The 11,917-nt window shown below is 45.4% G+C and overlaps 1 protein-coding gene across 1 annotated transcript in view; it reads right to left on the reverse strand.

Annotated features, from left to right (window-relative positions):
* f8 (coagulation factor VIII, procoagulant component) overlaps nucleotides 1–11,677 on the reverse strand; it is a 31,666-nt gene extending 19,989 nt beyond the window's left edge. Inside the window, exons 1-9 of the mRNA XM_042325955.1 lie at nucleotides 11,301–11,677; nucleotides 10,960–11,060; nucleotides 10,134–10,256; nucleotides 7,102–7,314; nucleotides 4,071–4,247; nucleotides 3,888–3,991; nucleotides 3,579–3,699; nucleotides 3,092–3,353; nucleotides 46–211 (exon numbers count right to left, since the gene is read on the reverse strand). Coding sequence (XP_042181889.1) covers nucleotides 46–211; nucleotides 3,092–3,353; nucleotides 3,579–3,699; nucleotides 3,888–3,991; nucleotides 4,071–4,247; nucleotides 7,102–7,314; nucleotides 10,134–10,256; nucleotides 10,960–11,060; nucleotides 11,301–11,464 — 1,431 coding nt within the window. The 5' untranslated portion in view covers nucleotides 11,465–11,677. The remainder of the gene's footprint in view (nucleotides 1–45; nucleotides 212–3,091; nucleotides 3,354–3,578; nucleotides 3,700–3,887; nucleotides 3,992–4,070; nucleotides 4,248–7,101; nucleotides 7,315–10,133; nucleotides 10,257–10,959; nucleotides 11,061–11,300) is intronic.
* Between the last annotated feature and the right edge of the window lie 240 nt (nucleotides 11,678–11,917).

The following is an 11,917-nucleotide window of genomic DNA, read 5'->3' on the forward strand; positions in this document are numbered from 1 at the left end:
GATACATCTTTTTTGCTTGTTTGTTTTGTTGATTGTGGTACACACCTGGAAGTGTTCGTCCACCTGTCCTCTGAGCAGTGGTCCCAGCAGTCTTTTAACAGGTGATTTCCTCTTGGTGAAGGTCTGGTCAGTGTATTCTACATACACCACCTTCTTATATTCATGACCCAGCTGATGAGGCCCCCTGGGAAAGTATTCCGATAACAGTTGACTGGAACACAGAGACAGTAGAGGGAGGGTAGTATCAGTATTTTTAGGATCATGAACTCTCTCCCTTTCCTGTCCTAGTCTTTTTCTGGCTATACACACTCTCTCTGACCCTCTCCCTTTCTCGGTCCTCCCTCCCACCTGAACTCTTATTTTCCATTTCACTCCCAGTCTTCCTTTCTCTCACCCCCCCTCCCACTCTGTCACCCCTTTACCCTCTTTCCTACCTGTCACCCTGGCTGAGGTGGGGTTTCCTACCTGTCACCCTGGCTGAGGTGGGGTGACCGTACATACATATCCCAAACAGAAGCCATGGATTACAACATCTGCACTGAGTTAAAGGCAGAGCTGCCGCTTTCAAGGAGCAGGACACTAATATAAGAAAACCAGTCATGCCCTCAGAAAAACCATCAAACAGGCAAAGTGTCAATACAGGAGTAAGATTGAATCTTACTACACCGGCTCTGACGCTCGTCAGATGTGGCAAGGCTTGAAAACTATTATGGACCACAAAGGGAAATCAAGTCGATAGCTGTCCAGTGACGCGAGCCTACCAGACGGGCTAAATGCGTTTTATGCTCGCTTCAAGGCAAGAAACACTGAAGCATGCATGAGAGCACCAGCTATTCCAGACGACTGTGTGATTACGCTCTCCGTAGCCGATGTGAGCAGGACTTTTAAACAGGTGAACATTTACAAAGCCGCGTGGCCAGACGGATTACCAGGACGTGTACTCAGAGCATGTGCGGTGTCTCCACTGACATTTTCAACCTCTCCCTGACCCAGTCTGTAATACTTACATGTTTTAAACAGACCAGCATGTGCCCAAGAAAGCGAAGGCAACCTGCCTAAATGATTACCGCCCCGTAGCACTCACGCCGGTAGCCATGAAGTGCTTTGAAAGGCTGGTCATGGCTCACATCAACACCATCATGCTGGAAACCCTAAACCCACTCCCATTTGCATACCGCCCCAACAGATCCACAGATGGCACAATCTCAATCGCATTCCACACTGCTTTTTACCACCTGGATAAAAGGAACACCTATGTGAGAATGCTGTTCATTCACTACAGCTCAGCATTCAACACCACATTATCCACAAAGCTCATCACTAAGCTAAGGACCCTGAGACTAAACACCTCCCTCTGCAACTGGATCCCGGACTTGGGTAGGCAAGGATAGGCAACAACAAATCAGCCATACTGATCCTCAACACTGGGGCCCCTCAGGGGTGCGTGCTCATCCCCTCCTGTACTCCCTGTTCACACACAACTTTGTGGCCGAGCACGCCTCCAACATCACCATTAAGTTTACTGACGACACAACAGTGGTAGGCCTGATCACCGACAACGATGAGACAGCCTATAGGGAGAAGGTCAGAGACCTGGCAGTGTGGTGCCAGGACAACAACCTCTTCCTCAATGTGAGCAAGACAAAGGAGTTGATCGTGGACTATAGGAAAAGGAGGGCTGAACAGGGCCCCATTAACATTGACAGGGCTGAAGTGGAGCAGGTCGAGAGTTTCAAGTTCCTTGGTGTCCACATCACCAACGAAGTTCCATGGTCCAAACACACTAAGACAATTGTGATGAGGGCACGACAACACCTTTTCCCCCTCAGGAGACTGAAAAGATTTGGCATGGCTCCCCAGATCCTGAAAAAGTGAAAAAGTGAAAAAGCTGCACCATCGAGAGCATCCTGACCGGTTGCATCACCGCCTGGTACAACTGCTCGGTATCTGACCGTAAGGCGCTACAGAGGGTAGTGCGTACGGCCCAGTACATCACTGGAGCCAAGCTTCCTGACATCCAGGACCCATATTACTAGGCAGTGTCAGAGACATACCCAAACAATTGTCAAAGACTCCAGTCGCCCAAGTCATAGACTGTTCTTTCTGCTACTGCAGAAAGGGCAAGCAGTACCAGAGCACCAAGTCTAGGACCAAAAGACTCCTTAGCAGCTTCTACCCCCAATTTTATTACATTTTTTTACTTAAGTTTTTCTTAACTCTATTTCTTGAACTGCATTGTTGGTTAAGGGCTTGTATGGAAGCATTTCACTGTAAGTTCTACACCTGTTGTATTCAGAGCATGTAACAAATACAATTTGATTTGTACCTGTCTCCCTCACCGAGGTGGGGTATTGTACCTGTCTCCCTCACCGAGGTGGGGTTTTGTACCTGTCTCCCTCACTGAGGTGGAGTTTTGTACCTGTCTCCCTCACTGAGGTGGCGTTTCGTACCTGACTCCTTAACTGAGGTGGGGTATTGTACCTGTCTCCCTCACTGAGGTGGCGTTTTGTACCTGTTTCCTTAACTGAGGTGGGGTTTTGTACCTGTCTCCTTAACTGAGGTGGGGTTTCATACCTGTCTCCTTAACTGAGGTGGGATTCCGTACCTTGCTCCTTAACTAAGGTGGAGTTTTGTACCTGTCTCCTTAACTGAGGTGGGGTTTTGTACCTGTCTCCTTAACTGAGGTGGGATTTCGTACCTTGCTCCTTAACTAAGGTGGAGTTTTGTACCTGTCTCCTTAACTGAGGTGGGATTTCGTACCTGTCTCCTTAACTGAGGTGGGGTTTCATACCTGTCTCCTTAACTAAGGTGGAGTTTTGTACCTGTCTCCTTAACTGAGGTGGGGTTTCATACCTGTCTCCTTAACTAAGGTGGAGTTTTGTACCTGTCTCCTTAACTGAGGTGGGGTTTCATACCTGTCTCCTTAACTGAGGTGGGATTTCGTACCTTGCTCCTTAACTAAGGTGGGGTTTTGTACCTGTCTCCTTAACTGAGGTGGGGTTTCGTACCTGTCTCCTTAACTGAGGTGGGGTTTCGTACCTTTCTCCTTAACTGAGTTGGGGTTTTGTCACCTTAAAGTTGGGTTTCGTACCTGTCTCCCTGGCTGAGGTGGGGTGCGTAATCCCAACTGATCTCCTCAGCAGCAATGTAATGGACCCAGACTTTGTTCTTCCCCCCTCGAGAGCGCCCCACAGCCCGACTTTTCACAGGCTTAAACACAAATAACTCGAACATGTCATCTCCATATTCATAGTCCTCCTCATTCTCAGACTGCTGGACCCGACGCACATCAGGACCGGGCACTGTCACAGGCTCTGGGCAGTCCTCCACCTCAAAGACTGCACTCATGCCCACTGGAACAAAGATATAAAAATACATTTTATAGCACCTCGTAAGACACCTTATAGATGCCTTATGAACACCTTAGAGCACATTCTCAACAACATAATTATTCATGCAACTTGGGCTCAAATGTATAAGTCTCACTCTGGTACCTCACACAGGAGTGTCAAATCAAATTGGGAACTTTCAAATTGATCAACACTTTATTTCACAACTTTGCGAGAACATACTCTTACCGTGGCTGTTTGCTTGGATCTGACAGCTGATGAGGAACTTCCCCTGAGTGCTGGGCTTCAGCTCCGCTGTGGTGAAGGTCATAGGGGTCATCTCCACAGTAACCTTACGGTGGGCCATCACCTGGAATGACAAGGGTAGAGTTAGGCTCAGACTGAAATGCTGCTGAACTGGTTACTCATTCTTACAAATGACTTATAACAACTTCATTGTCAAAACATTCTGAAAAGGAAAATCTTGGTTGACCATTAGTAATGATTTGTTGACAGCTTTAAGTGAACCCTGATTTAAACTTGAATTATCTGCTGTACCTGCAGAGTGTGATCCTGGAACTGTATAGAGTGGATCTCTGGAGACGTTTCCATTCCAATGAGATGCCAGAACACATGATCTCGTCCCTGGCACATCGTCAGACCTATACACATACCAAACATAGTTGACAACAGGACTGAACTGTTGACTCTATACAGTAACATGTTAAACTAGCTCCTGACCTGGTAAAGTTGAGTTGACGTATCCATTGATAGTGTGGTACTGTTTTCTTGCACTGGCCTTCTTAAATCTTTCCCGGAAACTCCCCACCTCTCCGTACCAGCTCTTACTCTCATCAAAAACAGCAAAGAGCAGAATAAACTCTCTGCTTTTCCGAACTCCATTATCTGTAAATGCAGCTGTGAGAACCCAAGGGAAGCAGAGAATACAGATAACACATTAGTTGATTGATCTGAATATCACAGGGTACATTTGGTGAATTGACGCATTTGGTGAAATTACTCATTTGTTCAAATGACTCATTTGGTCAGATTACTCATTTGTTTAATAGTCAGGCCATGTGGTAGTCTGGGTATTAAGCTTCATAATGTGCAGTAAACTATTGACAATCCCTACTTAGTACGGCGTTTATATGATTCAGACCTCCTTCTGTTCACATAGTTTTTCCATTAGGTAGGATAGGATCACTGTATGACTGAGAGCAGAGCACATAATAAGTCCCAGTCAGCTATGAGTCCAGCAGCCACATTCATTTCCTCTTTTACCAGGCAGATATGTGTCACAGTGGGTCTGACTGTACTGTAAGGGGAGTGTGATACATAGAGAGAAAGTTGTGGAAGGTGTGTGGGATCAACATATCAGGAATAAAGTTGTGATGTATCTGACCGTAAGGTATGTGGGAGTAACATATCAGGAATAAAGTTGTGATGTATCTGGACGTAAGGTGTGTGGGAGTAACATATCAGGAATAAAGTTGTGGTGTATCTGACCGTAAGGTATGTGGGATCAACATATCAGGAATAAAGTTGTGGTGTATCTGACCGTAAGGTGTGTGGGAGTAACATATCAGGAATAAAGTTGTGATGTATCTGGACGTAAGGTATGTGGGATCAACATATCAGGAATAAAGTTGTGGTGTATCTGACCGTAAGGTATGTGGGAGTAAAGAAATCCAGCTCAGTCACGGACCAGGATGTCTTGCTCCCAGGCAGACTAAATAACTTTTTTGCCCGCTTTGAGGACAACACAGTGCCACTGACACGGCTTGCAACGAAAACATGCGGACTCTCCTTCACTGCAGCCGAGGTGAGTAAGACATTTAAACGTGTTAACCAAGGCTGCAGGCCCAGACGGCATCCCCAGCCGCGCCCTCAGAGCATGCACAGACCAGCTGGCCGGTGTGTTTACGGACATATTCAATCAATCCCTATACCAGTCTGCTGTTCCCACATGCTTCAAGAGGGCCACCATTGTTCCTGTTCCCAAGAAAGCTAAGGTAACTGAGCTAAACGACTACCGCCCCGTAGCACTAACTTCCGTCATCATGAAGTGCTTTGAGAGACTAGTCAAGGACCATATCACCTCCACCCTACCTGACACCCTAGACCCACTCCAATTTGCTTACCGCCCAAATAGGTCCACAGACGATGCAATCTCAACCACACTGCACACTGCCCTAACCCATCTGGACAAGAGGAATACCTATGTGAGAATGCTGTTCATCGACTACAGCTCGGCATTCAACACCATAGTACCCTCCAAGCTCGTCATCAAGCTCGAGACCCTGGGTCTCGACCCCACCCTGTGCAACTGGGTACTGGACTTCCTGACGGGCCGCCCCCAGGTGGTGAGGGTAGGCAACAACATCTCCACCTTGCTGATCCTCAACACTGGGGCCCCACAAGGGTGCGTTCTGAGCCCTCTCCTGTACTCCCTGTTCACCCACGACTGCGTGGCCACGCACGCCTCCAACTTAATCATCAAGTTTGCGGACGACACAACAGTGGTAGGCTTGATTACCAACAACGACGAGACGGCCTACAGGGAGGAGGTGAGGGCCCTCGGAGTGTGGTGTCAGGAAAATAACCTCACACTCAACGTCAACAAAACTAAGGAGATGATTGTGGACTTCAGGAAACAGCAGAGGGAACACCCCCCTATCCACATCGATGGAACAGTAGTGGAGAGGGTAGCAAGTTTTAAGTTCCTCGGCATACACATCACAGACAAACTGAATTGGTCCACTCACACAGACAGCATCGTGAAGAAGGCGCAGCAGCACCTCTTCAACCTCAGGAGGCTGAAGAAATTTGGCTTGTCATCAAAAGCACTCACAAACTTCTACAGATGCACAATCGAGAGCATCCTGGTGGGCTGTATCACCGCCTGGTACGGCAACTGCTCCGCCGTAAGAGAATGGGGGTACCTACCACAACCGTAAGGCTCTCCAGAGGGTAGTGAGGTCTGCACAACGCATCACCGGGGGCAAACGACCTGCCCTCCAGGACAACTACACCACCCAATGTTACAGGAAGGCCATAAAGATCATCAAGGACATCAACCACCCGAGCCACTGCCTGTTTACCCCGCTATCATCCAGAAGGCGAGGTCAGTACAGGTGCATCAAAGCTGGGACCGAGAGACTGAAAAACAGCTTCTATCTCAAGGCCATCAGACTGTTAAACAGCCACCACTAACATTGAGTGGCTGCTGCCAACACACTGACACTGACACTGACTCAACTCCAGCCACTTTAATAATGGGAATTGATGGGAAATGATGTAAATATATCACTAGCCACTTTAAACAATGCTACCTTATATAATGTTACTTACCCTACATTATTCATCTCATATGCATACGTATATACTGTACTCTATATCATCGACTGCATCCTTATGTAATACATGTATCACTAGCCACTTTAACTATGCCACTTTGTTTGCATACTCATCTCATATGTATATACTGTACTCGATACCATCTACTGTATCTTGCCTATGCTGCTCTGTACCATCACTCATTCATATATCCTTATGTACATATTCTTTATCCCCTTACACTGTGTATAAGACAGTAGTTTGGGAATTGTTAGTTAGATTACTTGTTGGTTATTACTGCATTGTCGGAACTAGAAGCACAAGCATTTCGCTACACTCGCATTAACATCTGCTAACCATGTGTATGTGACAAATAAAATTTGATTTGATTTTGATTTTAGTAACATATCAGGAATAAAGTTGTGTCTCTAACTTGATTTGCAGATGAGCAGAGCCCCGATGAGCCCAGAGTTGAAGTCTTGTACAGTGTCCACCTGGGAGGAGTAGGAGTAGGTGAGGCATTCTGGGTCTCCCAAGGTCGGACCGTCATTAGGATTGATGTCCCAGACGTACTTGTAGTATCCTCCTGGAGCAACCGCATCATCCTCCTTCTCCTGGCTAGACGTGGCGTCATCGTATCCGGCCCCTAGAGAGAAAGAGATATACTGCTAGGAATATACGTGTGTACACACAGAGACTGACATAGCAGATACATGCTTGCGGGAACACACTCATTTGATACATTTGGCGCCGGAGAGGATCGCTGCTGTTTTATTGGCTCTTAACCAACTGTGCTGTATTGTTTGTTTTTCCGCATTGTTTGTAACTTATTTTGTACATAATGTTGCTGTTACCTTCTCTTATGACCGAAAAGAGCTTCTGGACATCATAACAGCAATTACTCACCTCAAATTGAACAAATCATTTTTCAAGGAGCGGGACTCTAACCCGGAAGCTGATAAGAAATCCTGCGATTCCCTCCGACGAACCATCAAACAGGCAAAGCGTCAATACAGGAATAAGATTGAATCGTACGACACTGGCTCCAACGCTCGTCAGATGTGGCAGGGCTTGCAAACTATTACAGACTACAAAGGGAAGCACAGCCGAGAGCTGCCCAGTGACACAAGCCTACGAGACAAGCTCAATAACTTCTATGCTTGCTTCCAGGCAAGTAACACTAAAACATGCATGAGAGCATCAGCTGTTCCGGGCAACTGTGTAATCACGCTCTCCTCAGCCGATGTGAGTAAGACCTTTAAACAGATCAACATTCACAAGGCCGCAGGGCCAGACGGATTACCAGGACGTGTACTCCAAGCATGCGCTGACCAACTGGAGTGTCTTCACTGACATTTTCAACCTGTTTTTGACCGAGTCTGTAATACCAACATGTTTTAAGCAGATCACCATTGTCCCTGTGCCCAAGATCACTAAGGTAACCTGCCTAAATGACTACCGACCGGTGGCACTCACATCTGTAGCCATGAAGTGCTTTGAAAGGCTGGTCATGGCTCACATCAACACCATTATCCCAGAACCCTAGACCCACTCCAATTTGCATACCGCCCCAAGAGATCTACAGATGATGTAATCTCTATTGCACTCCACACTGCCCTTTCCCACCTGGACAAAAGGAGCACCTATGTGAGAATACTATTCATTGACTACAGCTCAGTGTACAACACCATAGTGTCCTCAAAGCTCATCAATAAGCTAAGGACCCTGGGACTAAACACCTCCCTCTGCAACTGGATCCTGGACTTCCTGACGTGCCGCCCCAAGGTGGTGAGGGTAGGTAACAACACATCCTCCACACTGATCCTCAACACAGGAGACCCTCAGGGGTGCGTGCTCATCCCCTCCTGTACTCCCTGTTCACTCATGACTGCACGGCCAGGCACGACTCCAACACTATTATTAAGTTTGCCGATGACACAACAGTGGTAGGCCTGATCACTGACAACGACGAGACAGCCTATAGGGAGGAGGTCAAAGACCTGGCCGTGTGGTACAAGGACAACAACCTCTCCCTCAAGCATTTCAAGGACCAAGCATTTCGCTACACTCGCATTAACATCTGCTAACCATGTGTATGTGACAAATAAAATTTGATTTGATTTGATTCAAAGTGATCAAGACAAGGAGATGATTGTGGACTACAGGAAAAGGAGGTACCCCCATTCTCATCTACGGGCTGTAGTGGAGCAGGTTGAGAGCTTCAAGTTCCTAGACGTCCAGTTCACCAACAAACTAACATGGTCCAAACACACCAAGACAAGCGTCAAGAGGGCACGACAAAACCTATTCCCCTTCAGGTGACTGAAAAAATTTGGCTGGTTCCATCACTGCCTGGTATGGCAACTGCTCGGCCTCCGACCGCAAGGCAATACAGAGGGTAGAGCGTACGGCCCAGTACATCACTGGGGCCAAGCCTCCTGCCATCCAGGACCTCTATACCAGACGGTGTCAGAGGAAGGCCCTAAAAATGGTTAAATACTCCAGCCACCCCAGTCATAGACTGTTCTCTCTGCTACCTCACGGCAGGTGGTGCCGGAGTACCAAGTCTTGGTCCAAGAGGCTTCTAAACAGCTTCTACCCCCAAGCCATAAGACTCCTGAACATCTAATCAAATGGCTACCCAGACTATTGCCCCCCTTCTACGCTGCTGCTACTCTCTGTTATTATCTATGCATAGTCACTTTAATAACTCTACCTACATGTACATATTACCTCAATTACCACGACACCGGTACCCACGCACATGGATTCTGTCACAGTACCCCCTGTATAGAGCCCCGCTATTGTTATTTACTGCTGCTCTTTAATTATGTTACTTTTCTTTCTTACTTTAGAAAAAAAATTATCTTAAAACCGCGTTGTTGGTTAAGGGCTTGTAAGTAAGCCTGTTGTAGTCGGAGCGTGTGGCAAATAACATTTGATGTGATTTGATACACACACACACACACACACACACACACACTTAATTCAAGTGTACAACAGTGGGGAAGCTCTTTATTGGGTTCAGTTTACTTTATAACACTAGTTCTAGGATGTGACAGTGGCTTACAATTTACGGTAAATTAGTAGATAAACACACAGATTTAGTATTTACGGTAAGTTAGTAGGTAGACACACAAATTTTGTGTTTACGGTAAGTTAGTAGATAGACACGCAGATTTAGTATTTACTGTAGGTAGATATAAAGACATTACCCTCAGACTGTTTCTAGTAGTAAGTTAGTAGGTAGACATAAAGACATTACCCTCAGACTGTTTCCAGTAGTAAGCTAGTAGGTAGACATAAAGCCATTACCCTCAGACTGTTTCCAGTAGTAAGCTAGTAGGTAGACATAAAGACATTACCCTCAGACTGTTTCCAGTAGTAAGCTAGTAGGTAGACATAAAGACATTACCCTCAGACTGTTTCCAGTAGTAAGCTAGTAGGTAGACATAAAGACATTACCCTCAGACTGTTTCCAGTAGCTGATCCCCACAGGGCTGATACTGTAGGGCTGGGACGCCAGGTTCTTAAAGTGCACCACCACCCTGTCACTGGCCTGGGCATGGATCACCGGACCCTGGATACCTGCAACACAAAGCACTCTGTTTCTCTGTGTGTGTGTGTGGTCAGTGGTGGAAAAATGACTCACTTGTCATACTTGAGTAAAAGTAAAGAAACCTTCATTGAAAATGACTCAAGTAAAAGTTAAATACTACTTGAGTAAAAGTCTAAAAGTGTTTGGTTTTAAATATAAGGATCAAAAGTAAATGGAATTGCTAAAATATACTTAAGTATCAAAAGTAAAAGTATAAACCATTTCAAATTCCTTTTATTAAGTAAACCAGACAGCACCATTTAATTGTTGTTATTTTTATTGACGGATAGCAAGGGGCACACTCCAACACTCAGACATAATTTACAACAAAGCATTTGTGTTTAGTGAGTCCTCCAGAGCAGAGACAGCAGTGATGACCAGGGATGTTCTCTTGATAAGTGTGTGAATTTGACCATTTTCCCATCAAAATGTAACGAATACTTTTTGCTGTCAGGGAAAATGTATGGAGTAAAAAGTACATGATTCCTTTAAGAATGTAGTGAAGTAAACATAAAAGTTGGCAAAAATATAAATAGTAAAGTACAGATACCCCTATAAACTACTTAAGTAGCACTTTAAAGTAGTTTTACTTTTAAGTACTTTACACCACTTTGTGTGGTAGCATATATTTTATTTCAAAGATATACATAATTAAAGTAATTCATAATTAATACATAAAATGAGTACACATACCTGCCCATGTTGATGTAGGTTTGGGGACTGAATATGTGGAATCAGTGTATTCTCTATAAACAGCTTTTATGTATTTCTGAGGGGGATCTTTGGTCCTCCTCCTAGAAGTTCATAATCAACATGGATATTTACATTTTTAAAAAGAATGTATAATGCAAAGATTTAAACATGAAAACAAATCAAATGTCCTACAAGGTTATATACATCTTCAACTTTTAATTGAATAGAATAGTCTACTACAATATTGACGTTTAACCCGACAGACTTAAAAAACCTAGTCTTCGAAGCAAAAAAAAACAAATAAGGGATAGATATTAGGTAATGACTTGATAGAACTTCACCTTTGTTCCGACGAGTCAGCGCTGCCCCAGTAAAGATAGTCCCAACCAATCTCAACCGCGGCGATGTAGAACTCTCTCGTGGCATGTCGGCCTACGGCAGGTACGGCCACGGTCTCCTCCACCCCGCCGAGGACCCAGAGGAGTGATATCAACAGCGTTCTCATCGCAAAGCACGAGCACCTGTCCGACTGCACGTAAATTCACTGACCGTAGAGAAATCGGATAGCCTGACCGGACAGTAGCAGGCAGCTTACTACCGTTATTTCCCGTTAGGGAGGGTATTTAAAGGGAACGTTCAAAACTAGAGATAGTCACAGGGGGGGAGAGAGAAAGACAGTGTGTATGAATGTGAGAGACAGGGGGAGTGAGTGTGTGTATGTGTAGAGCTTGTAGTGAGTTGGAAATAGTGAAGTTAGACGTGGCCGTTTCAGTGCTGCTCACAGTAAAATATGGGAAAAATGATAATGGCCACTCTGCCTCCCTGTGGTCAATATTGTCTACTGCCGAATTTTATAAACTTTTGTTAGCTATTTCTCATTGGTTGAACTCAAACACACATAACAACATGCTTTAGACAAGACGAGGGGTATGGTGTTTAGAACAAAAATGGTGCCTGT

The sequence above is a fragment of the Oncorhynchus tshawytscha genome, linkage group LG08, assembly GCF_018296145.1.
Source record: "Oncorhynchus tshawytscha isolate Ot180627B linkage group LG08, Otsh_v2.0, whole genome shotgun sequence".
NCBI classification, from domain to species: domain Eukaryota; kingdom Metazoa; phylum Chordata; class Actinopteri; order Salmoniformes; family Salmonidae; genus Oncorhynchus; species Oncorhynchus tshawytscha.